Raw genomic sequence first — 26,475 nt, 5'->3', positions numbered from 1 at the left:
ACCTGGTGAGGGTACTGATGGTGGGGGAGGCTGTGCACGTGTGGGGGCAGGACGCATATGAGAAATCCCTGTACTTTCAATTCTACTGTGAACTTAAAACTGCTCTAAAAAGCAAAATCTTTGGGGCGCCTGGGTGGCACAGCGGTTAAAGCGTCTGCCTTCGGCTCAGGGCGTGATCCCGGCGTTCCGGGTTCGAGCCCCACGTCAGGCTCCTCCTCTATGAGCCTGCTTCTTCCTCTCCCACTCCCCCTGCTTGTGTTCCCTCTCTCGCTGGCTGTCTCTATCTCTGTCGAATAAATAAATAAAAAATCTTTAAAAAATAAAAATAAAAAAAAAATAAAAAGCAAAATCTTTAAAATTATCAACCAATAAAATCTAAAAGTGAAAAAAATACCATCCTTAGCCAGAGGATGAAGGAAGAAAAAAGACACTATCTCTAGATTTCCTCCTATAGTCTTAGCACAGCTCTGAGTTCATACAAATCCCAATGAATACGTGAAACAATCCTAGAAGGCAGCTATCAGTACCCTCCACGGGAATACTGAAGGTCACAAAATCTAGAAATGAGGGACCCTGTCCAAGGGTCACACGTTTAATTAGGATCCAAAATACATATTTCTTCTGATTACAAAATGTTCACAAGGCCTCACGTTTATTATCAAATGGTGAGATCGTGTATCCATAAAGAATTTTCACACAAAGCAAAAATAACTTTGAACAGAGGTATGACCAAAATTCCCCGGGATGGTGGGGGAAAAGCAATTCCTCATCAGCATGCTGGGCCCCGAGCAGCCGGGTGGGGGCTCCCAGCTCCGCGAGCTGTCTCTGCACCTAGAAGCTCCAAGAGCTTCCTCATGGGACACCTTCCTCTGTGCCGCCTAGGAAGGAGGACCCTTAGAGCCTCTTGCACTACCGGCCAGCCACCCTTTAAAAATGTTTAGCATAAGAAAGATAAATGTTGAAAATGCAAAACAAAACAAACCGAAAAAGTGCTGTCTCAGAGAAGTTCCCACCGAGACAAGAAGAAAGATCCTACCCAAGTTTCCAGAGATGAGAATTTCAAATTACCTTCCAAAGTGTCTTGGCAAGACGAGAGTGAGAGCTATAAGAATGAATGGCCAAAGCAGAAAATACAAAAAAATAAATACACACACTAGCAGCTGTCATGTAAAACATCCATTTCCAGGGGGCACCTGGGTGGCTCAGTCAGTTGAGCGTCCGCCTCTTCGTTTCAGCTCAGGTCATGATCTCATGGGTCGTGGATCGAGCCCCGCACCCCAGCTCCATGCTCAACAGAGTCTGCTTGATGATTCTCTCCCTCTGCCCTTCCTCCCACTCACGCTTGCTCATGCTCTCCTCTCTCTCTATCTCAAATAAATAATATGTTTTTAAAAATCCATTTCCAATAGCAAGCCCATCATCTGAGCACATGCCATTGGCCAAAAGTTGTCTATATTACAAATGAGCTTCATGTAAAATACTTAATAATAACCATAACATATATTCCCACCAAAAAAGCCACTGGGCACATAGGAGAACCTCAATAAATCATCCTTGGTAGACTGATATAAAACTGTTTCCATTCCCACAGCAATAGTACTAAACAGCTGCCCGCAGCCTGAGTGGGCTCCTCCCCCTCAACCCAAGGTCCCCTCTCCACCAGCTCCAGTGTTCCCCTCAGCAGAGAACCCTGGAGGAAGACTTGCAGGGAATCCATGACTTGAACATAAATTCTGTAAAAGCCCAGCCATGAGAAATCCTTTCAAAGCCCTTTTTTTCAGGGCTAAACACCCAAATTACAATTCTCAGATGGGCATGGAAGGACATTCAGAATATGGACACCGTCCAGATTATAAAGGCCAAATATCTCCCCAGGAGAACAGGAGGGACTAATCCGCTTTTCAGAATGGGCTTTTATCTGATACAGACATCGAATGTTATTGCTCATATTCCCCCTCTAAATAATTCTGAAAAGCTACACTCCCTAGTCATGTATTTTCGACTGGGCATTCTAAAATCTTTCATTCATTTAAATGGTTGCAAAGGATGTCATTTCCTATGACTGCACATATGACATTTTGAATAAAACTGCCATACCGCTCCCAAACCTGCATCCGATAGAATGATCTGACCCCCTCCACCATGCATTTTTTTAAATATTAATTTTTTATTATGTTATGTTAGTCACCATACAGTACATCCTTAGTTTTTGGTATAGTGTTCCATGATTCATTGTTTGCGTATAACACCCAGTGCTCCATGCAATACATGCCCTCCTTATACCCATCAATGCACCTTAAACCATCTCTGTGCTGCTCCTTTTCCTCCTGAGGTCAGACCCATCCCACATCCCTCTGACTCCTACTTCACATACTATCTTTTCATTCGCAATACTCTTACTGCTCATCCTATCTGACTTCTCTGCAACAACAAAGAAATGTAATATATAATTTAAAACTTTTTTAAATTCCTCCAACCATAAACTAAAAAAAATGTCTTTAGGCTCAGAGTATTAAAATTCTTTTTGGTCCCTATCAAAACTTAAGTAACATCACAAAGTTTGACAATTAAGCATAACACGATGTCTCGAGTAAAGGCGGCCTCACTTAAAACACTGATATTTTGTGTGCGGTGACATTCTTCTCTAAAGTAAAAGGTAGACTGGTTGAGGCAGCAGGAAAAAGACACCCACTGGGGTTGTCCCAGGCAGATGGGTTTCCGGAGACAAACAGAATGTGAGGGTCTGGAAACTGAGTCCTGAAATGCAAGCCAGGCCAGGAGGTCCAGGTCACGGGGACCATGAGAGACCCGGTATGGAAGCCTTGATTCAGGACCCCCCTGACTGGACAGAGCCCAGCAAGAGCACAAATGAGGGCCCACCTGCCACACGTGGAAATATTCTGAAGTTATTAATCAAGCGAACAGGCTGTAAGGTAAAGTATGTCCCATCCTCCTATGCTGACAAATATATCTTCATCATACCAGAATCCGAAAGTATGTAAAAAGCTATGGTTTATATACAACTGCAAGTTGGCAAAATGCCGAAGATTAATAAATTTAATTATGATTGTGTGTCTGGCTGTTGATGGGCCAGCAATGTTTGGATGAGTAATAAACTAGAGACTTCCATAATTCATAAATCATTACATATTTACTCCATAAAAATTATTTTCCTTGTCCTTTTTTCAGAAAAAGCATTAACCATCTAGTTAAAAAAAAACCTCAAGAATTTTCACATAATTAGTATTCTATTCACAGAAATCATCTAAGGGATTAAAAATATATATAATTATGTCCAGTCTATAGAATTTTAATATTTCCAATCAAAACAATGTAAATCAAAATGCAAAAAACAAAATTTCAAGTTATCTCATTATGTGTCTTCAAAAAAGCTACTTTCCCTGTAAATATTCCACATCATCTACTGAAATTAATAGGAAAATGACAAATTATGATTAGTGAATATTAAAATTGTATCTAAAATATTTACAATTCAATATTTATCTAGTTTTTTTGTAAATTTAACCTTTTTTAAATGTGTTTGCAAAAAGTAAAACTATCCACAGTTCTAGCATTCAATATCCTTCAGTTGTCAATGTTAAAAATCAATGTCATGCCTCACGTAGGCTGTCTACAGAAAAATACACATGTGTGAGATGAGCATGAATTTATGTCGTAAAATATTTTAATTTCATAAGCAAAATTAAATTTTGTGTAATATTGTCCAATATTCCTCGGCCAATGTATAAAAGTGTCACGAATTCTGCACCAATTACTAAGTGCCTCTGGAACCACACCATGGGACACCAAGAAAAGCAACAACAGAAAAAGGAGGACACTCAGCACTACTGAAGAGGGAAACTTCATTAGCAAAAAGTCTTCTGTCTGTGCTGCCCACAAGGTTTATCTTTAGTATTATGTAGCATTATTAACACAGGCACTACTTTTTCTTTAGGGCAATGCCACAACCACAAAATCCACGGCCTCAGACACAGGTTTTCTCTCTAAGGGCATAAAAGATATGCAGAATCATTCCCCTTGTGCCCAACCAGTGTTCGTCACAGAGAGAACGCTTAGAATTAGGAGTGTCTCTGTGCCCACACAGAGTGCAAGATTCCCCGGGTGGCTAAATGGTTCCGTGTTCTTTAATAAACGTAGTTGTTTTGTACAGGTGACTCGCGGAGTTTCTAGAATGCAGAGCCCAGGCCAGATGTCCCTCTCGTCCTGGTGTAAGTGTGCTATAAACATCAAAGACACCCTGCTATGCTACCTCGATGTACATGGCTGGCCCTTCTCAGAGCGGAGGACAGGCTATAACATTAAGATGCCAGCCCTGAAAGAAGCTAAAGCCATGATCAAGTCACATTACCCACTTTGTAACCATGCCGTATCCAGAAGGATATCTGCATTAGCCGCATGGCTTTTAAGAAAGCCCAGTGGGCAGGTACTCTCAGAAACATCTCAGCACACAGATGTGGAAGTGACACTCACCATGGCGGGGGGGGGGGCGGTCCTGTCAACCTCTTAGATAAATGCGGAGGGCATGGTTCTGGAACAGAGTGCATGACTCTGGAATGAAGGCATGGCCCCAGAACAGAGGTCACGGTCCTGGAACAGAGGCATGGCCTTGGAATGAAAGCATGGCCATGGCACACAGGGTATGGTCGTGTACCAAAGGCATGGCCCTGGAACTGAGGTCATGGTCCTGGAACTGAGGCATGGTTGTAGAACAGAGACATGGCTCTGGAATGGAGGCATGACTCTGGAATGGAGGCATGCTTGGAATGGAGGCATAGTTCTAGAATAGAAACATGGCTCTAGAATGGAGGCATGGCCTTGGATGGAGGGCATAGTCCTAGAACAGAGGGATAGCTCTGGAATGGAGGCAATACTCTGGAATGGAGGCATGGCCCTGGAACAGAGACATGACCCTGGCAACCTGAGGCTTAACTGGGGTGGGGGGAACTTAACAAGAAGCAGTAGGAAGACAGAGTCTTACTCAGGAGCCCAGGGTGTGGAAACAGGTGGGAGAAGCTCACCACTGCAAATAGGCTAGAGGACAGTCAGAGGCATGATGGAGGGGGACAGATGGCACTAGGGATCCTGGCTCTGGGCGGGAAAACACAGGTGGGTCAGGCTGGGAACAGCCAGAGGTCTGAGGAGGGCATGCTGCCCTATGGGAGCCCCATCTGCTCCAAGGTGCCTGGAGGCTTCTTAGAGGCGCTGCACCAGGGTCACGGTGCGATTAAAGGGTCGCCAGGGCAGACACTGGGGTGGCACGGGAGACCGGCACTATCTGGGCCCCATCTGGAGTCGTCAAGGGCCAGGACCCTCAAAAGGAGAGAGGAGGACAGAGAAGACAGGCCCTGGCGGGGAGATAAAGGACCATCGTGGCCAACAAGAGGTCACGGGGACCCACAGAACTAACCCACGTCCCCTACGGAATCAGGAGCCTGACCTACAGTAGATGCTGGCGGATTAAGCAGCAGGAGAAAGTAAATTCATTTACGACAAACACCAAAAGGGAAAAATCTTACGGTGCCGCTTTGTGCTTACAGTTTTCATGGAGTGCAGAAACACCCAAATAGCATCTGATACAATTTACATAACTTTACATAATCTCATGATTATCACTTGGCAAGGAAGCTCCAGACCCAATCTCTTCCATTTATTTGCCTCCAAAAATGACAAGATGGAAAACATTCTGGACAAGGAGCGTTCAACCCTCTTCTTAAAAACCACGAGAAGCCAATTCTACAACTTTTCTTGGTAATATGTTTCCAATATTTCAAGTCTAAAGATTCAAAAGTCTTACTGACACAACTTAATCAATAAACAAATATTTACTGACCTCCTGCTATTTTCGAAGCATTGATTTCAGAAGCGAGTGGGGGCTGGGGGAGAGGAATCACCCTTACCTTACAATCTACTTCAAGCTGTCGGACCTGGGGACAGTTGATTTACTCTTGCCAAGCCACATGTTTCAAAAGTAAAATACTACTACCAGCCAGGTGACACGGGTCTTCTTAGGAGAGGGTTAGATTCAGTTAGTTGGTACACACCCGACACACAATAAAAATATTGTGTGGGTGAAACTGTTTTTAACTGAACAGCCATGCTGCCAACAGGACAGAATTCATGACTGACTCATTCACGGGGCAAGACCCCGGTTAGGGGGACATGTGGTATATAGTGAGTTTCCTAAAACAAGTACAAATACCAAGCAGGGATTAGAGGAGAAGACACTAACGTGTTACTCAAAAACAAATAGTTGTTCACCACTACCTACCCAAGGTTTTTGATTTATAGGAGGACCACGTAGTCTGCCTTATTATTATTATTATTATTATTTTTTTGGTCTTTGTTTTGTTTTCCCTTCCATAGGCTAAAAACAAAACCGAACAAAAAAACCCCACACAGTTTCACAGGCATCTATTCACGGAGCCTATCTACTTCAGAGCCCTTTTATAAATCTCACTCACTGCTCTTCGAATTCTTATATTCAGAACATTTCTGAGCGGAAGGAAAACTCGGCAGTCACCGGGTCCAGCATGGTGTGTTCCAAGACGGGGCCTTGGAACCTGAGGTCACATGCTCAGAGAAAGGGGGCTGTCCTGGTCGATGCCTGACACTCAGGGTGCATGTCAGCCCAGACGCCTCCAGGACCCAAGCAAGCAAGAAGCACGCAGGGGAGAGAGGACCCAACGAGCAAGCCAATGGCCACCTGAGCAGGCAGGGGCTCCACGACACTTAGGATCGCCGATGAAAACAATGGGACTATGTAAGTCCCAGCAGGATAGCTAAAATGTCATTTAAATAATAAACTGAGTAATAAATACAACATGATCAAATTCAACCTCTCAGTGTCCACAGCTAAACAACCGGAAGGTCTGCTGTCCCACGACTTGCCAGTCCTGTGCACCACCTGCCACAGCTCTTATCATCAACTACGGTAAAAACAAAATCCCCCAAAACAGTCCTAGGACCAGGCTTCAGAACCTGGCAGCATCTACCCACATAACATAAGGCCGTGTTCACACTTGCTTCTAATACTTCATGAATAAACATCCCTTTATTCAAATAAGTTATATATTAACTAACTCCCGGTAATTTTGATTCAACTTTGGATGGTAAATAGAGTCATTCTGGCAAGACTGCGGAGTTTGCAATTCAAATTACAGAAATTTTAATAATGGGGAAAATAAAAATTAGTGGCATGATTCCTAAGGCACTGTAATTCCAATTCTTCTTACTGCAACCGTCGAAAGCACACATAAATATTTCTCCATCTAAAAGCCGAGGGGTTTATCTGGACAGGCATCATCACACTTACTTACCTGCGATCTCACAGGAGCACCCTTTTAGGGACTCAGTTAGGCACCTGTGAGAACTCCAAACTCCCCGACCGCAGACCCTGAGAGGTCGCCGTGCCACTTCTCAATAAGTAACAGTGAAACAGTCACCGGATTAAATGATTTTCTTACAGTATCACCATAAACAATAATTATTTGGCAGTTGCCCTTTGCAAGCTTTCCATGTGCTTATGAATAAATCAAGCCTTATTGATCGACTAAGCCCACACGTTTTACCTTCAGCTCCCCTAATAAGAACTATAATCCCCCACTGCACTTACTGATGCTTTAATGTAGTATGTCTCTTAGTACTTTTAACATGAAAGATGAGTGCCGATTAGCTCACGAGCAGGAACGCTGCTCTTTGGACGGCCAGCTGGCCACTCCACCCGGTCTCTCTGAACCTGTCCTTAGTAACGGAGGTCTCGCCTGCTGATCAAACAGGTGGAGCTACCACCAGGCTGTTTCTTTCCTTGTAACCTTGAGCATAAGAATGACGGCTCACGTTAAGTCAAACATTAAATTCATTGCAAACAGCAAGGCAAGAAAATGTGGTTACATGGTTGGTAAAACTATCATCTCAAATCACAAAATGACTGTCTTAGTGCAGAGACTTCAGAAGATCTAAGACTACTTGGGACAATCCCAAAATGTCCCTGAGGTCTTGAGGGCTACAACCCCCGTCCGAGCAGGAAGGGCGGCCCTCTCCTTCCTCCCTCTGGTGGTCAAGACCACTCCACACCCTCAGCCCCTTGCTCGACCTGCCCACCTGTACTCCAAAGCTGTCCTGCGCCCACTGCGCCCACGGCTGACTCTCTCTGCGAGAAGGATTACTCCCAGTTCTCTGGGCTCCAACAGGGAACCAGAGTCCATGACTCCTGAAATTCTTTATTGAGTGAAATTCTATCCATCACAGGTGACGATGGACCTCAGGCACTCCCAATAATTTCTCAGCCTCGTGTGTCCCCCGATCCATGGAAACTTGATCACCCCAACAGTAACACGGAAACTTCTGTGCTTTGTACAGACTTCCTGGGCTGGACTTCCACAGATCCTAGTTCCGAAACAAACCCCAAGCCTCATATACATAGTGAGAAAGCTAGCACCCCTTGTCCTCCTTTCCTTGGCAAGGACCACAGACCCAGGCATGTCAGACTAGAAAGCTCTTTGGACATTAGACAGTCTCATTTCAAAGATGAGACAATTGTGAGGAAACTCACCTAGCTCACCAGATTAATGGCAGAGGCAAGATTAGAACCAGATTCCTTGGCTCCAACCTCGATGATCCTCCCTTTAAAACAGCCCCTGGATCCCAGGGATGGGTAAGAAAGTCCATCACTGCAGAGCCAAACAAAAGCATTCTGTGTCGTGGACTTTAACTTGTGCTAATACCCTGTGATGCCTTTCAAGTTAAACCACGACAAAGACTGACCAGGTACAGTTGCAGAATTTCCAACGATATTAGCTCTCTAAGACAAAAAACCACACAAACAAGAACCTTTGTTCAAAAATAGATTCCCCGATTCCCTGCGGAGCAACGGCCGCCTCTGGCTACAAAGCAATAATTATCCTGTACAACAGCAATCAATAAAACCTTTTGCCCCCACGAATCTGCTATTTCCTGACTTTGTTCTCTGCACTAAAGATTTCCAAGTCATATTGATTACCTACTAAATTTTTTTTCAAGTTCTTTAAAACAAGCAATAAAGAAATTCTCAAATTAGCATAACTTGTTATTGTTTGAACGGGCTTCAAATCTTTTCGTCACATTAATGCTTCCCCCCTTTACAGGGTGTTCCCATTTTTCATGCGGAATTTGTCATTTTAAGTGTGTCTCTGTCTTGCCTAATAGCACAAAGTCAGTAGGATACAAATTTGATGTTGCTTCTGGAACTGTGACTGCTGCCACATTTTTCATCCGAGCGAGAAAGAAGAATTGATTAATAAACTATGCCCTCTCTCTCGAGCAACAGCATGGATCTCTACCAAAGGAACCCATTAGCTCCGAGAGTGTTAAAATTCAGCACTCTGGAACTTGTCTCTAAAACGATTCACTAGAGAATCTATTATAAAGTGAAACCATCGTGCAGCCTTTCCAAGGGCATTTAGCTGCTAACGTGTCAAAGTTGGAGAGTGAGTCATGAATGAGATAAGCAAGGACAGTGAGAAGGCGGGGAGCTGGCAAGAACCCGCCCAAGGGGGGTGTGGACACGGCTAAGTGGCCATTGTGTGCAGAGCTGGGCAAGCAGGAAGATCTCTCGTTCTCCAAGTAGCACTGGTATTTTCCCAATATTCCATCAGCACAAATCATCCATCAAGACTGGTTTACTTCATGAGAGGACGGAGACCGCAGGGAAATTAAATAATCATGCGTTACACTGAATCTTCTCACCGTGGAGGCTGTCATTCAAGGCAGACTGAATATTATTCAGTTTTAAAAAAGAAGGACCCCTATCTACTCACAAAAATGAACTCGAAATCAACTAAAGACCTAAATGTAACACCAAAAACCACAAGACTTCTAGAAGAAAACACAGGAAAAAAAGGTCCTTGACATCAGTCTTGGCGATGATTTTTTGGGACATGACACCTAAAGCCCAAGTGATAAAATAAAAAATAAAAAAGTGGGACAACAAGCCAAAAAGGCTTCTGCACAGCAAAGGAAACCATTAACAAAATGAAAAGACAACCTACAGAATGGGAAAAAAATATTTGCAACCATGGATCTGATAAGGGTTTAATATCCCAAAAATACATATAGAACTCATACGATTCGATTGCTTAAAAAAAAAATCCAATGTAAAAATGGGCAGAAGGGGTGGCTCAGTTGGTTAAGCGTCTGCCTTCAGCTCAGGTCATGATCTCAGGGTCCTGGGATCGAGTCCTGCATCAGGCTCCCTGCTCAGCAGAGAGTCTGCTTCTCCCTCTGACATGTGTGTCAATGATCCATCAATAAAAAAAAAGAAAAAGAAAGAAAAAGTGAGAAGCAGCTCTGAGTAGACATTTTCCCAAAGGGCACATACGGGTACTTCCCCACATCATGGATCACCAGGGAATGCAAGTCCAGACCACCAGGAGGTATGACGTCACACCTGAGGAACGGCTATCCTCAGACAGACAAGGGATCGCACGCTGGCGGGGATGCGGAGAACCGGGAACCCACACGCTCTGTTGGTGGGACTGCCAATCGCTGCAGCCTCTGTGGAAAACAGTACAGCGGTTCCTCAAAAAATTAAAAATAGAACTACCCTGTGATCCGGCAATTCTGTGACTGGGGATCTACCCAAAGGAAACAAAGACGTTATGTCACAGAGATGTCTGCACCCCCATGTTCACAGCAGCAGTATTTACAACAGCCAAGACACGGGAACAACCTAAATGTTCACCGTATGTACACACAATGGAATATTCTTCAGCCATAAGAACACGAGGAAATCCTACCAATTGCAACAACACGGACGGCCCCTGAGGCATTATGTTAAGTGAAATAAGTCAGACAGACTAAGACAAACGCTGTACCATCTTACTCCTGTGGACTCAAAAAAAAAAAAAAAGAGAGAGAGAGAGAAACAAAACAAAAAAAGAAACAAAAGCCCTCATACTAAAGGAGCTGAGATGTGCGGTTACCAGAGGCCGTGCACGGGGCGGGGGGGGCACGGTAACTGGATGAAGGAGGTCAAGAGGGACAAACGTCCAGTTATGATCGTACAGGGGACAGAAGGCACAGCATGAGGACTCCAGCTCACACACTGTGCGGTATGTTTGGAAGTTTTAAGACAATAAATCCTGAGAGCTCTCATCCCAAGGAAGAAACATTTTTTCTTTTGGTGCCTTTCCGTATCTCTGTGAGAGGACGGACGTTCACCAAACTCACACACTGCTGTAGCTTCATTCGATCTCAGTAAAATCGGACGGAAAACAAGGGAAATCCTGGGACATGCTGCACGCGGACGAACCTCGAGGCCACGATGCTGAGGGAAAGTAAGCCAGTCACAGGAGGACACGTACTGCACGAGTCCAGGTACGTGAGGAACGGGAAGCGACTATACCCGGAGAAGGGGGCGGGGCAATGGTGGCTTCCAGGGAGGGAAGTGGGGGGCTGCTGTTCAGTGGGTACAAAGCTTCAGTTATGCAAGACAAAAAGGTTCTAGAGATGGGCTGACACGGTGCTTGCAGTTCCCAAGGTTCCGCCCACTTAAAACTCCGTAAAGACGGTAAAGAAGTAAGAGAAACATGGAAGTGTCGCTTACGACAGACACAGTGCAGGCCGGGCCTGGGACATGGTGAGGAACGTTACCCCGCTCGGCCCACCGTGTGTGCGTGCAGAACTGGGCCGGGCCGCAGACACAAAGCACCACCCACGAGCGCCCCTCCCTCCACAGAGAGACCAGAAACAAGGCTCACACTCACAGCTCCAAAGGCACAAGCAGCCCGGACTCAAAGGCCGGGAAGAAAGGCACTCCAGGGATGCCCCTCTTCAAGGGCGTCTGTGTGATAAGCAGGTAAGAACCTCCTTCCAGAGCATCAATCCGTCGACGAGCACTTACTGAGAACTCGCCAGGCACAGGTGTTAGTGCCGGGCTACACAGGTGAGTGATTTCCCACCTCAGAGCCTGCCGTTCAGGGTAAAACCACAGAAGGGGGACCACGGCTGCACCCACCCACGGCCAATGCCGAAGCACAGTGCGGTGCAGACACTCGGTGGAATAGTATGCAGCCAGGAAAAGGCAAGAAGTCCTGACCCACGTGGCGAACAACAGGGATGAGCCTCCAGGACAGGATGCAAGTTCAAGATGCCAAACCCAAGTGGCCTCCTGTTCTGTGATTCTGCGTTTCCATAAACAAGGCCACGGAAACAAAGCAGACCAGCGGTCACCACTGCCTGGGGGATGGGAGAACGGAGTGGCGGTCAGTGGGCTTAAGGGTTCCCTTACGGGCTGATGACAATGTTCTGGAATTAAGACAATGACAACAGTTGTGCAGTGTTGTGACTATACCAGAAATCAGAGAAGGGCACACTTTCAAGGGATGAACTTTACAGTATGTATATCGTCACTCGATTTGTTTTCAAGTATCAGTGAGGGAGGGGCACAGCTGCAAATGTGATCAACTCCAAGGACACCAGGGGCTTTGTGGGCAAAGACAGGGCTGACCTTGGCCGCCTGTGAGCTCACCGCTGGAGGAGGCAGAGGGATGGGAGGAGGCCTGCACATGGGGAGCACAGGTGCAATGACCCAAAGCAGGACCAAAGGGCCCGTCTCTCTTTCTTCTGGGGCACTCAGGGGCCATGATGTCAGCTGAGGCCCAGGCAATGTATTCAGTCCTTATAAACGTCACAGAAATGCAACTCAAGCTCCATGGGTTCGTGGGTCCATGACTGCCTCTTAGCAGGCTCTCAATTATTCTTGACACAGGGTAGTAGAAAGCCACAGACTGTTCCCACCAATCAGAAGAACAAGATATCAGATCTTCAGAAAGAAGATCAAATCCAAAAGTTCCAGGCGAAAGGAACTACCAATACGGTGGACTAAAAGGACCTCGGAATTCAGCTCTGAAACGTTACGTGTCAGGTAGAAATAAAGATATCAAGTAAAAATTAAAACAGGCAGACAGGTACTATGAAGACATTACACAGGTTTGAGCACCAGCATCCAAAGTCTTCAAGCATCACCACTGCCATCATCACGGAATCAAACACTGAGAACAGGGTGTTAAATTCAAATATTTGGAAACGAGGCTTTTCTCACTTACGGGATCAGTCGAGCTCCTTCCAGGTTTCTGCAACTCCTTGCCACTGGCAGTTTGAGCCCCATGATTCTCTGTTCGGGGGACTGTCCTGTGTGGCACCCCAGCCTTCCCACCAGAGGCCAGCAGCACCCCCCCGTCATAACCCAAAATGCTTCCAGACACTGTCCAATGGGGTACGGTCACCCCAGGAGAGAACCACTGTTTTCTAGCGACTAATGGATCTTCTCTCTACGAGCTCTGACGATTCCCTCGAGAGGAATGTCATTGCTCCACATCTGTGTGGTTTTCTACATGCCTCCCACCTGGACAGTCTCCCCACAGGAAGACAGGTGAAAACTTATTAGAGAAGCCCGTTTCAGATGCTCGATGCAACTGTTCAAAACGCCCAGTCTCGGGGCACTTGGGTGGCTCAGCTGGTTAAGCGGCCAGCTCTTGGTTTCAGCACAGGTCATGATTTCGCAGTCGTGAGATCGAGCCCCACGTCAGACTCTGCACTCAGTACGGAGTCTGCTTCAGATTCTCTCTCCCTCTCCCTCCAGCTCACACTCTCTCTCTGTCAAATAAATAAAATCTTTTTTAAAAAAATGCCCAGTCTCTAAAAGCAGAAGAAAAGCAACACCATCCATCTCCCAAGGGAACACAAGACTTCGATCATGGGCATCCATGCCTCCGCCCTCCTCTCCTACCCTCCACACCCATTTGAGGATTTGTCTCCAGAAGGCTCAGCGGACATCTAAAAATGCACCCAGATCACCCCCCTCTGGAGCCCTCCCAACACCGAAACTCAAGGAGAAATCCATAAAGCACCAGACCTTCCAATAAATCGGTTTTCGAGTGTCTATGCACACCATGATCGATGACTGCGCGGCTTCGGGATGTGGGCCCCCGGGCCGTCTGGATGCAGGGAGCTTACCATCCGGGGGCATCAAGGCCTTGTTGTTCTGCGTGCACCACCCCACGGGGTGGAGATCCGCGATCACCACGTCACACCAGAAGTCGGCCCGGCGGTCCTCGCCGTACCCACAGTACCGCAGGAGCAGCAGCTGTCCGCAGGTGGTGATGACCGTGGCCACCCAGTACGTGTCTGGGTTGGTCTTATTGGCCACCTCCAACTTCATCCCCGGCTGGAAGTTGCTCTGAAGGCTGATTTCAACCTTTGGGAAAGAGAGACACAGGGAAAACATTATTACATCAGACCAGAAGAGGATGAGAACTACTAAAGACACGGCACTTAAAAATAATCTCACCACGAAGAAAAAAACAATCCGAGCCACCCACCAGATGTTATGTTTACTAGTAGCCACGTTAAAAATTAGAAAGATGAAACAGATGAGATTAATCTTAGTAATGTATTTTATTTAACCCAATATATCCCAAATACTATCATTGCAAAATGTAATCGACATGAAAAATATTGAGTTGTTTTACACTGTTCTTTTCCAAGGACGCCTGCAAACTCCAGCAAGCTTTCTACACTCACACCACATCTCCATTCGGACACGGCACGCTTCTGAAATGCTCAGTTGCTCCATGTGGCTAGAGGCCACGGTGTGAATAGCACAGCCTTCGAGAACTCATTTCTTTTTCTTTTTTTAATTAAGGGTTATAGTCTATTAATATCCACCAGCCCGCCTCTGAAAAGAAAGCTTTGCGGCCTCGTGAGCCATAACACCCAAAAGCTCCCACATCTGACATCCGTGAGGAGCACCTGCTTCAGAGATGTTGGGATCATACGTGGCTCGTCCATGGGCCCAAGCTACTTTTCCTTTAAACCTGGTGCACAGGCCTGGGGAAACCGTGTGCCAGGAAGGAAACCACACTGTGGTTGAAAAGGAAGTGGGAGCAATGACTGGATCAAAGAGAACAGGGCGGCTCCACATGGAGAAATACTGATAACTTCAGTACAGAACCTGGTATAGAAAGGAAGGAAAAGTTTGTCGATCAGTATCTCTTTCCTAAACCCCCTCAAGGGATCTAGCCAAGTCATCCCAGCATCGTAAGAGGCAAAAGAGCCAAAAGCAAGAACAGGCTGGATAAGTGCCCCAGTTTGCTTACCATACTCACGCTAAATCTTTGCCTTGGATAGCCCAGTGGGGGGGGGGGGGAAATGTTTCTCAGAATTAAATTTTCATTTCCAGTAAAGCAATAGTAAGGCCTCAGAACTTGGGTCCTGGAAATTCAGTCTTTCCTTTACTAATGATATATTACCAAAATCTCATACATAATCAAAAGTCTGATAAAACCTCCACCTTTTATTTCCCCGGACTTGCCCTTGGCTGGACATGCTAGGTACGCTGTTCAAAGAAATATTAATGATGGAAATGATCTTCTGGTTTGATCCAGATGTGTTCTGAATATTTACATTTATTTCCTCTAATTTCACTCACCTGCCCACAAACGTTACACTGTAAGACTTTCAGTCTGAAATGAAAATATCCATTCAAAATAAAAATACCCAGCCATTCCCCCTCCTAGATAACACTACTCATCACGTGTATTTGTCTAGTTTGCTGGCTCTCTGTTCCCATCAGTGCTAACCTGTCTCGGGCTGTGTGCCCTTTGCAGGGCCACGTCTGTCTACTTAGGCTCCTTAGGGTGCAGAACAAGGGTAAGGTGCACGCTGTTCCTCATGCACTGAGCCCCACACTGGGCCCAGCCCCCGTGACCGGAGAAGATCAAGTACAAGGACGAGGCCCATCTTCCCCGCAGCTGCCTGCGGAAAGCAAACGGACATCCCCCTCACCTCTCGATTTCTAAGAAATCCTGCCTCAATTTCCCTTTTCTTCCCAAAGGTTCGGCATCTTCCTGCAGACGCCCCTCCCCCGCCAAATGCAGACGAGAAAGACAAGGAGTGTTACGTACATGCTTGAAGGACGTGTGAGGAGCTGCGCTGGCACCTGTTTCTTCCAGATACTCTCCCCAGTTAAAGCCAATTTCCTCCAGGCTTGAACCTTCTTCTGCCAAAAGACAAAAAAAATAGTAATAATAATAACAGAAGAAGATCAACACCAGAGTGAAGGATGGAAAGGCACCGGCCTTCCATGAAGAGCAGGAAATCCTTATTGCAAGAGACAAGGGAATTCAATGGTGCAGAAGGATCCCGTTGAGGATGCTGCTGAGGGGATCCTGGGGGGGCTCGGTTGGTGAAGCGTCTGCCTTCGGCTCAGGTCATCATCTCAGCGTCCGGGGATCGAGCCCCATGTCGGGCTCCCTGCTCAGCGGGAGTCTGCTTCTTCCCCTCCCTCTGCTGCTCCCGCCGCTTGTGCTCTCTCTCTCAAATAAATAAAATCTTTGGAAAAAAAAAAAAAAAGGTTGCTACTGATGCCGTCCGCTTCAGCGTGCTGATTGTGGAGTGTTGACTCAGGAAAGGGAACACTGAAGAAATCCTCCCTCAAAAACGCTGGCAAAATCAAGGGTAAAATTCAGCGCTCTTAGGCAAATGACATGAGGCTTGTATCAGGCATATTTGCCGCCTGTTAGAGGACTTGTTTGGAATCACCCACCATCACGGTGGCCACTCCCTTCTCCGGGGAGGTTCGAGGACGAGGTAAAGGAAACCATGGGGCACTGAGGCGGCACCTTGATGTGGAGACGGCATGAGCACCTCTGAGCACGCGTTACTTCCTACAACTAGAGATTATGAAGTAACAGCACAGATCGTTAGTGTCATACGGGACTTTAGGAAGCACTGACTCTGATGTTATTCCAAGGAAAAAACTATGTGAGGTCCAGAAGGCTTGCTCAAGGATGGGAGGTCACCTAGCAACTTAGTGACAGAAACCAGCCAGCTGCCAATCAAGCACGTCTCAAAACATTTAAGACTGTGCATAAGAAACAATCTCCATAGTCGAGAAGAACCAAATAACTCATTTTAGAGCATGGATAACAATATTATGTCACAGTTTCCAATGGAAAGAACTCATAAGCTGCAAACATTATTTTAACCTATCTGCAAGGCGATCATATCGTAAAGAACAAAGAGCAGGAAGGGCTAGCCACACGTGTGGATAAGAGCTTCAAAGTTTAGCTTTTCTTTCCTTGCAATAATGCTGGAGGGATGCTGACGTCCAACCTGTGTATCTTCTACAAGCAACAGCCTATTTCACGGGCGAAGAACACATACCGCTCTTGGTCACGTTAGTAATGGAGGAGTGGTATACCCTGGCAGGCGAGCCCCGGGAATCAGCAACAGGAGGCTCTAGGAAAGCAAGCCTGTTCTTGCAGGTTATCACTACCTTTTTCCTACCAAAGATTTCTTCAATTGTAAGTAGGAAAAGCAATGTTCTTGCGATACTCTGTATCGTCTCAGAAATGGACAGAAGATCATTTCTGGAAAGCCAGAACATGCTAGGTTAAAAGCAGTTACCTTAAATGTCTTTAAATCAACGTTGTTTGGAACTAGCCTCCTCAACTTTGACCCCCATGAGGTGGTTTGCAATTAAATGTGCAAGAAAAATAAAAGCTACCTGAAGAGAAAACCTTTCCCTTGTTTTTCGCCCAACATTCCACTTTATCCAGGGATTTAGGTCCTTCCATTGGAAATGGCTCCCTGAAAAAAGTCAGCGGATCTCCCAGCGGCCAGCTAACAAGATACACTGCTGAAACACCGTGAAGCAAACCCGCAGGGAAAGAAGTCACAGTCTGGAAAACCCTTCCGGGTGTGACCCGGAGGCCCGACCCACAACTCTTTTCCCCAAAAGGCTGCAGGCATCGATTACCAGGTCTGCTTTCTGATGCACTAGCAGGAAGCATCTGTGGACACGACTCAGTTGCTCAGGGGGCTTTCTCTACACCTTACCTGTCCGGCTCCCGCTCAGCCCATGCCACCCGCAGGCCTGTCTGCCCCCCCCCCAACCCGAGGTCAAGCACTTCCGGCCCCACAGAGCCACCACGCGGTCCCGGCAGTGTCCTAAGAGCTATAACAGACCGGGATGTCAGCTCTCTGCTAACTGCTTTACATGCATCTCCCGTTCCCTCCTTCCAAGAACCCTGACAGATGGTGACTACCATCCCCATTTCACAGAAGAGATAACGGGAGCCCAGAGAGGCTGGGGAGGCGGTCACCGGGACCACCCAACTGTCCAGCCACAGAGGCAGGAATCCAACTCAGGCTGTCCAGTTTCAAGCTGGAACTCTCCCGAGACACCTTCTGATGTCTCCCTTCTGCTTGCATCACGCGTAGGGCATATGCACTCCACCACCACCACCATTCCTCCTCCTGGAGAACCCAAGGCAGGCTGAGGGCCAGCTTCTCTGTCTTCTGTGCTGGTGAGCACGAGAGCATTCCAGAGCCAAGCCCGGCGGCGGGAAGACACTGGAGATGGGGTAAGGCGGGAGGCAGCAGCCAAGCTTGGAGAGAACAGTGTATGCGGAGGCCTAGAGTCTTCTGCAGGAGGACACAACCAGGGGGACAACGTGGGCGTGAAACTCAGTTCTGGGCCTTTGGAGACAGAAGGTCCTGGGAGAGCCCCTGGGTGAATTAATAGCTCCCGGAAAATAGAAGGGCTCTCTTCGGGAGTGACTGCTTGCCTGGCATCAGAAGCATGTGCGTGGAGACAGAACCAGGAGGGGGTGCCTGCCGCAGCCCGTGCCTGGGGCTAGAAAGCTTTGACAAGCTTCAGCACCACGCCTGGAAGGACCGATGACTCCACTGCTTGGAATCATCCACGAGGGTGAGACCGTGGCTTAAATTTCTCAGCTTCAGCTTCAGCTTCGAAACCACTCGCTAAGTTTCTTCACTCTTCATACAATTCCAGTCGAGGCTACTAGCATTCTACCCAAAACCAAATTTTAATTCATTACAAACCATGTTTCTTTTCCTGCCATAAACAGGCGCTAGACAGCTTTCAGGCTCGCTCAGGTGTTCATTCAAGTCACCAAGAGACGGAAAGGTCCCCCAGTGACTCCCCAGCGAGTTCCTAAGAACATTTCTGCAGAGAGAGCTGTTCTCCACATTCTACGGTCCACAGAAAACACTTAAAAGTCAACCCTGGAATGGGATTTTAAAAATTAAAGCTTGTGTGCTCAGCACTGGTAGTTTTAAACAATAAAATCATACACAAAATTTAGGGTCACTACAACAAGGCCTTTCCTGACCTGTAACTCATAGCACGTCCTCCAGGCACACGTTCCCCGAACAGCCCGTTCTCTACAGACGTTTCAATAAGCAACAGATAAACACACACACCGTTTATGAGTGGAGGTCTCATAAACCTAGAGCAAATATTTACAGCTGATTCATAAACCTCTTAAACCCATAAACATTTTATCAGGGAAACTCTGACAATCTCCCTCCTCTGCCAGGCACCAGTCGGAAGTGTTTTTCCCCATGATGTCATGAAAACAGACCATGAAATGCGACCAAGAAAATTTCACATTTTAAAAGAAAACAGGCGGGCTCATTAGTGGCCATCCCGTTGTGGAAAACAGAAGGCTATTTATGCGACCAGCGTATTTCCTAACAGATAGAAAAAGAACACTACAAGTTGAGGTGTGTGAGCAACGCATCTGATAGTGTAAAGCAGAGTAAACAAGCAGCTCACGCACCTTTTTTTTTTTTTAAGTAATCAAATCTTGGGTTTTGATTTTACCGTCTGAAAGCGAGCTCACTTCGCGAGGCTGAGTGCCAGAGTCCGTGGCCACAGCCAATAAAGGAACGGGGAATCCACAGTTTGGGAGCCAATGAAACCTGCCACAAGACCTTCTCGTGAGCTCGCTATTCCTCATACATACACGGGAAGAGAAAGCGAGGCATTAAATCTCTGCGATTTTCACTGCTGATAGTCCGTTCATACCATCGCAAAGTTTAAGAAGTAGTTCCATTGAGTGCATTAAACAGGCTCACAGCACGAAGGACACTCGGAAAGGGCCGGCCAAGGCCAGGCCGAGGGCCAAGTTCACGGCTGCAGGACGTGCCCCAAAGAAGGGGGGACAGTCACCTGCATTCAGACGATGCAGACGGCCAGAGAGATTTTCCAGAAAAAAGAAAACACACAAAGATCACCCAATTACCCAGCGGGGGGGGAAGGGGGAGGAATAACTATTCTAAACAGAAGTTTTTTTGGTCTTCTATTTGTTTGTTTTGTTTTGTTTTGAACAGGGAACATGTTGGAGGACCACAGAACCAGCTCCTGGCACCAAGAATAAGAAATCTGAATTTTTCTAACGAGATTGTTGACTCCTTTCCTTCCAGAATAGAAAAGCCTGCGGGACTCCAGTTAATGTATTCCTAACACCAAAAAAAAAAAAAAGATTCTAAGCTTGCGTTCCCAGCATAATTCTCTTTACTCAGAGGCCTGCCCGGTCTAAATGTGCAACACCACTTTATCTACAAACCTCATCGGGAAATTACATTTAGCCAGCCTGGAAAAGTAACGTCAAGGAGTCTATTTATCACCATGTCAGCATATTGTTTTGCTTGCTTTTATCACGGCAGCTGGAGAAGCCGAGAGTTCCAGAAAGCCAATTCTGGTCCACAGCCCTCTCTGCGCGCCCGGTGACAACGCCGTCTGTCCTGTCCACTGGGGAGACCTTCCGTTCGTCCATCTGTGCTCATCCCAGCCACGTCCTCCACGCTCCTGGGAGAAGGACTCATTTCATGTGGTGCCCATTTCATTTACAGGACTGAGGTGCCAGTCAAACTAGGATTTGAGCTTTCCTTAGGAAAAGAGGATAAACGGAAAATAAACAAGCAGTTAATGAGATTCGGAGCTCACTGCTGTACGGTGAAGTTTTCGAGTCAGAGCAGGGATCGTCTGAGCAAGGAACCGCAGTGGCTTGGGGTTGGGCATGGAAACGCAAGTCAAAGCAGCCGGGAGCAACCACGGAAGGCGCTGGCCCCGTCATCTGGGCAGAGGAGAGCAACATGCACCTATGCGTAGCCACCTGCTGGGGAGCGACGGGCCTGTGTCCCATCACACGTGGGGAGGGGACAGCACACAAGTGGAGGAAAGGACCAGAAAGGAGCTGGGGTGTGCCTGCGTCCCAGAAAGCATGTGTGTGCACGTGGAGGGGGCGTGCTCACGTGCACACAGGTGACTCTGCCCTGCACAGAAAGGCGGTACGACCCGGTGTGCAGAGCACCTGCTTCCGAGCCTCCAGACGCCGGAACTGAAATCCTGGCTCCAATGCAGGAGCCAAGTGACTTCACCATATCATCCAGTTCCCTCCTCTATGCTATGAGGATAATAAAAGCAGCGATTTCGTGGGGTCATGGAAGGGTAAACCAAGTCAACACACATAAAGTACTTAGAGAGTGCCTGCCATACAGTTCGAACTCAGGACCACGTACGTACCTGTCCTCTGTCAACGGAGAACCAGCTAAGCGTGTCTTCTCCTGCTCTTCTGGTCACTGAGTCTCACCCGAAACGCTCGTGGGCAGACAGCCCGTGGCAGCCCCAAGCATGTCACAGTGGGCCCCACAACCAGACGCCCCTACCACCGACACCAGAACCGGAACGGTTTTCTGTATTATCAGACTGAAGGGGAAAATAAGCTTCCTGACGACTCATACTTGAGTTAAGTTTTAACAAACTCAATGTTCAAGACGACAATGAGTTTCTACAAGTCGGCCTCTGTTCTCTACAGAGGTTCAGACCCTGCCTTAAGTTTATTTCCCCTTTATAGGAGTCGCTCTGCGTGGCACTATCTACAAGTCTCCTCCACACAGAGGTGCTTACAGAAATTCCAAGGAAAAGGGACAAATCAGCCACAAAAGGGGGAAAAAAGCTCCGGGGCCCATGTCTGTAAATGTTAAGATCATTTGGAGCCCTTCAGAACTACCATTTCTAGTAAAGATCTTCACGTCTTATATGATTCAGGCCGCCCATCACACACGAGCAAGGAAGCCACCGTGAAGTGTGCGCACACGATGGGCCTTCGGGACAAGCCCGGCCTGGCCGGTGACAAAACAAATCTCCTACTTCCCTATTCATGGAATTACCCGCGAGGAAATGCAGCACAAGTAATTTTCCCGACACCATATTATTACCAATGGGCTTCAAAATCTACTTAAGCTAGACAGATATATTGCAGGTGCAAGAAAATGAAAAGTCAACACACGTTTGGTTTTTAAACAGTTTCAAAACACACCTTTGAAAATGAGGCAGTCACAGACATGGCACGTGCATTCGGCGAAGGCTCGGTGAAAGCCCAGCGAACCAAAAGTGGAAACGTTATCTCATGCACCAAACGTAAGACAGACTTTTCTTAAAAAGCCTATTTGTACTTAAATAAGAGTAGAATTAGGGGGAACCTTCTGCCTATGGGATTGAGTTTCCACAGAAGAGAATCTCCATACTTCCACTGGGAGACAACGACTCAGCTCTGCTTCTAGAAGTTTCCTCACTCCAGCTTACGTACAGAAAAATCCCAAGGGGGCGGGTGGGGAAACTGGGCTGATTCGGAAGCAGACACTAACATGATAACTTCAGGGGTTTCCAGATTTTTCGCAAATACAAATTTGAGTTACTGCAGTAAATTCAATGGTATCAAGCCGTATGTAATACTGCCATTGGCAGTAGTCATCAGAATATGAAGACAAACATCGTGACTTCTCGGATAAGGGTCAAATCTCCCACTACAGTAAGGATCAACACTTATACATGAATTCACCAGGGCAAATGTTCACGATCCAGACAGCTAAGCTGTCCTGATTTAATTTGCTGTTATGCAAATAGAGCAATCCTTTAAAAAAGAAAAAAAAAGAAGTATCTTTTTAAAACGGACTCTTGTGTAAGTATTTAGAAAAAGATCCATGTATAAATTCATTGATGAAATATTAAAATTCAATCAAAGACTGGTGAGGTGTTAGATTCCTTGAAGGGAGGAAAAACTTCACCACAGATTCACATGACCTAAGCTTCTTTCCCATTAGGCACATCTCTGAAAGACGTGCTTGAGGTTTCGGCGAGGAGAGAAGGTAGTGGCATCACTATTTGGGCAGATCCCCCTGTTCTGTCCCTCTGGGCATGTGAGAGACAGGGATGAGGTTCCCATCTCCCTTGCAGTGTGCAAACACGAGAGTGGTCCCGGTCAAGAGGTTCTGAGCGAAAGTAACAGCTGTGTCTTCGGAGCCAGAGCAAGTCACTGTTGATTCAGGACCCTCAACGCTCTGCTTACCCCGTAACAAAAAGATGGTGTGGCATGAATCCATAGAAAGCACACCAGCTCTTTCTAGGGCTAGCATCGATGATAGACAAACGTTTACTGCATTAACCACTGAGATTCTGAAGGGATCTGCCACCTCACTGGAACCTACCGTCTCCGTCTAGTATAGGAAATACTAATTTTGAGCCAAACTCTGCATAACTTTCAAGCTGTTCTATGCTTATAAATGGAAGAGCAAATCCTAGGAACAGGCAGTGTGAGAGATCAGGAAATGTCTGCCCCGTTGTTTCCCGAACATTTTGGGGAAGATACTGGTCACTAAATCAAAACGTCAGAGAGAGCTCCAGAAAACAAAGCCCTACCTGAATCGAGACCTCCATTACCGCTCGCTGAACTTTGCTGTTTCTCCAAGGGTGAGGAGGAAGGGTCCTGCATGCTGCAGGCGGACAAACTCTCCATGCCGAGTGAGTAAGGCTCCTCTTCCCTTAATGCATCCTGCAAGAGTTACCTAAGAGCAACCAACAAAGAAAAAAAAAGAAAACAGAGCACCTTGATTATATTCCTTTGTTTTTAAGGTCCCCCCAAAATAACAGCATCCTATCAGAGCTGCTACCACGTCATTGTAACATGCAGGATGCCACGTAATGTTGATAATTGAAAATACCCACACACGGTGAGACGTCTCCTGTGTCCCAAGCAAAGCGCCACCAGACCCAGTTAAAGCATCAACCTCTGCCAATGTGCTTTCTGACCAATTAGACCTTTCCTATAATAGCATGGCTATTCTTCACTTGCATTCTGATACGACAGGTAGAAAAACAGGTAAAATTGCAGGCGCTTCTCACAGAACGTACAAGTTAGTTCATTTACGTTACGGCCCATGAAATAGCCAGACACGCCACTCCTGAGGGTCGGCCGCTGACAGCTCTGGTGGTTAGACACAGCCACGCGGGGCTTTTAAATCTTGCCTGCATTCAACGTCTGCTTTCATTTCACACGTAGATGAAAGTTTAAATCAGCAAAAAGGCAAGGATGGATGAAGAAAAGGATAGTGCCTCTACACCTATAAATAGAATATTTTGTCACTCTCATACAGCAAAATGCCTTTTAAGAATACCACTGCCTTTTAAACCACCATGCACACACGCACGCACACACGTGCACACACGCACACACGTGCACACACGTGCACACACGCACACACGTGCACACACGTGCACACACGCACACACGCACACAGCCTTTTTGGTGCTGTTCAGTTTACTTCCCTGGAAAATTATTTTGAGGTCTGGTCAAAATTAAAGGTCCATAAAAGGGTGTCAGTCATCTGTGCAATGGGAGGAAAAACATAGAAAAACTCTACCGGAGGAGACGGACAAGGTACCAGGTACGCAGCACGGGAACTTAACCCAGCGCGAATTTATTACCCTGTTTGTATAAAATACTATGCCAGACACGGTGGGGGCAGGGGTAAAAAGCCATTTCGCAATCAAAATACAAAGAAAGAAAATACCTATTTTAGAATAGGAACCACGGAAATGTCTAGACTGGTTCTTCCCGCAGCGACCTATGCGTCTTGCTGGTACGAAGATAAGTACACGGATAAGCAAACAAAATGAGGAATCATCAGGCAAACGTAACCAACTGGGAGATTATCCTTCATTCATTCCGCAGTCTCTGAGCACAGGAGCTTATCCTATTTTCTGAAGCAAAAGTGAGGCCGTGTGGTCTGAGGAGCAGAAGTCAGGACCAGCGAGACGATGGCTGAAATGGTTTCTTGGGTTTGTTTAAATGTCACATCGAGGACCAGTAAATACCACATGCTCGCCGGAGCGCTGCGTGGGGCTGAGAAAGTAAAGCACAACGGTCCTAACCCTGCCCTCCAGCAGCGTCTAAGACCGATGGTGCAAGGAAACGGGGGGCACACACACACATGACTTACACCTGAATAGAAACTGAGTGTATTTTTCTTTAAATAGCGCTGTTTTTTTTTAAAACGAGGGATTAAGTAAAGGAACCCTTGTAACAGATAGATGGGCTCCAAGATGCTGTAAAACAGAGGGCACTGGCCAACCCAGCACTTTGTACATCGAGGCTGGTTAATTTTACCCCAGAGACATCAGTTTGCTAAAATAACGCACAGGATGACAGGCAGAACTGTATTCTCCCAAGAGTGCTCCTTTCCTTTTCCTATTATGACACAGACCTTGGAATTTGTGGGGAGCCATGGTTCTGGAGATCTCCTCCCCGTGGGGCTACACGCAGCCGACTGGACAGGAGCGGGACAGGCCGCCAGGGCTCCCCACAAGCACTCCTGCCCTAGGCCTGGATGTTACAGTGGGCGGCGGTACTCACCAGTCCCCAGGGCCGTCGGCATCCAGGAGCAATGGCCACTGCCGTCTGCAGAGAACTCACTTGTGCATAAGCAAGCGTGGCCATCCCACCAGAGACCCAAGAGCCAACAAGCGCCTGGTGTGAGAACACGCGCAGAGCACGCCGCCGGCAACTCACACCTGCCCGCAATGACGGAAGCGTCTGCGTGAGCTTGCACATCACCCAATCACCTAGACGGGGACACCACGCCCACCAATGACAGGGCAGCCAGAGGAAGGTACGGCACCCTCTGCAAAACACTGCCTCCCTCACAGATGTCTGCCAGGGTCTGTCGGGGAGATCACCAAGCACTGGGAGGGCAGGACAAGCAGCTGAACCACACAGGAGGGGGGACACTCGGAGCCAAGAGAGTATCACAGACGGCCCGAACAGAGGGCATCCCCACTGGGGGGCACACACTGACCCCTTACAAGCTGGTCAGCGACAGGAGACACTAGAGACACAGTGAGGGAGAGGAGAGCAAGGCACAGGGGCCATGATCACCACGAGGATGGAGGGGCGGGGGGCACAACCAGAGAAAGTGCTAGCAGAACAGACTCAAGGCAGAACCCCAAGGAGAGGAGGATGGTGTGCCAAAGGGAGGACTCCAACCCTGCGTTCCACTCTGCAGGCAGGAAGGAGGACACACCGCAGGATTCCGATGCAGGGAGTGCAATGATCAGATCTATTCCAGAAAACTCACTCTGGCAGCTGTACGCTGGACAGACGGTCAGACAGGGACACGACTGAAACAGGACCATGTGGACAAAGGTCTGAACTAGGACAGCAGGGGAGAAAAGAAGGAAACAAGTGCAGGACGTATTTGGAAAGTACGATTCACAGGACATGGTGCAAACGAGCATGGAGATCCCCCCACATTAACAAGGGGTGATCT

At 47.2% G+C, this 26,475-nt stretch overlaps 1 protein-coding gene and 1 long non-coding RNA gene across 2 annotated transcripts in view; both read right to left on the bottom strand.

Annotated features, from left to right (window-relative positions):
• The window catches only part of SFMBT2 (Scm like with four mbt domains 2), a 219,042-nt gene that overhangs the window by 171,140 nt on the left and 21,427 nt on the right, over window positions 1-26,475 (bottom strand). Inside the window, exons 2-4 of the mRNA XM_008705414.2 lie at window positions 23,570-23,715; window positions 15,963-16,057; window positions 14,014-14,254 (exon numbers count right to left, since the gene is read on the bottom strand). Coding sequence (XP_008703636.1) covers window positions 14,014-14,254; window positions 15,963-16,057; window positions 23,570-23,666 — 433 coding nt within the window. The 5' untranslated portion in view covers window positions 23,667-23,715. The remainder of the gene's footprint in view (window positions 1-14,013; window positions 14,255-15,962; window positions 16,058-23,569; window positions 23,716-26,475) is intronic.
• Window positions 19,456-22,321, bottom strand: LOC121106321. Its single transcript, XR_005838949.1, has 2 exons — window positions 21,395-22,321; window positions 19,456-20,757 (listed from the first exon to the last, which is right to left on the bottom strand). It is a non-coding gene; the product is annotated as an uncharacterized LOC121106321 (long non-coding RNA).

The sequence above is a fragment of the Ursus maritimus genome, unplaced genomic scaffold, assembly GCF_017311325.1.
Source record: "Ursus maritimus isolate PB19 unplaced genomic scaffold, ASM1731132v1 scaffold_31, whole genome shotgun sequence".
Classification (NCBI taxonomy): Eukaryota; Metazoa; Chordata; class Mammalia; order Carnivora; family Ursidae; genus Ursus; species Ursus maritimus.
The sequence above is the reverse complement of the archived record's forward strand: the minus strand, read 5'-3'. Positions and strand labels throughout refer to the sequence as shown.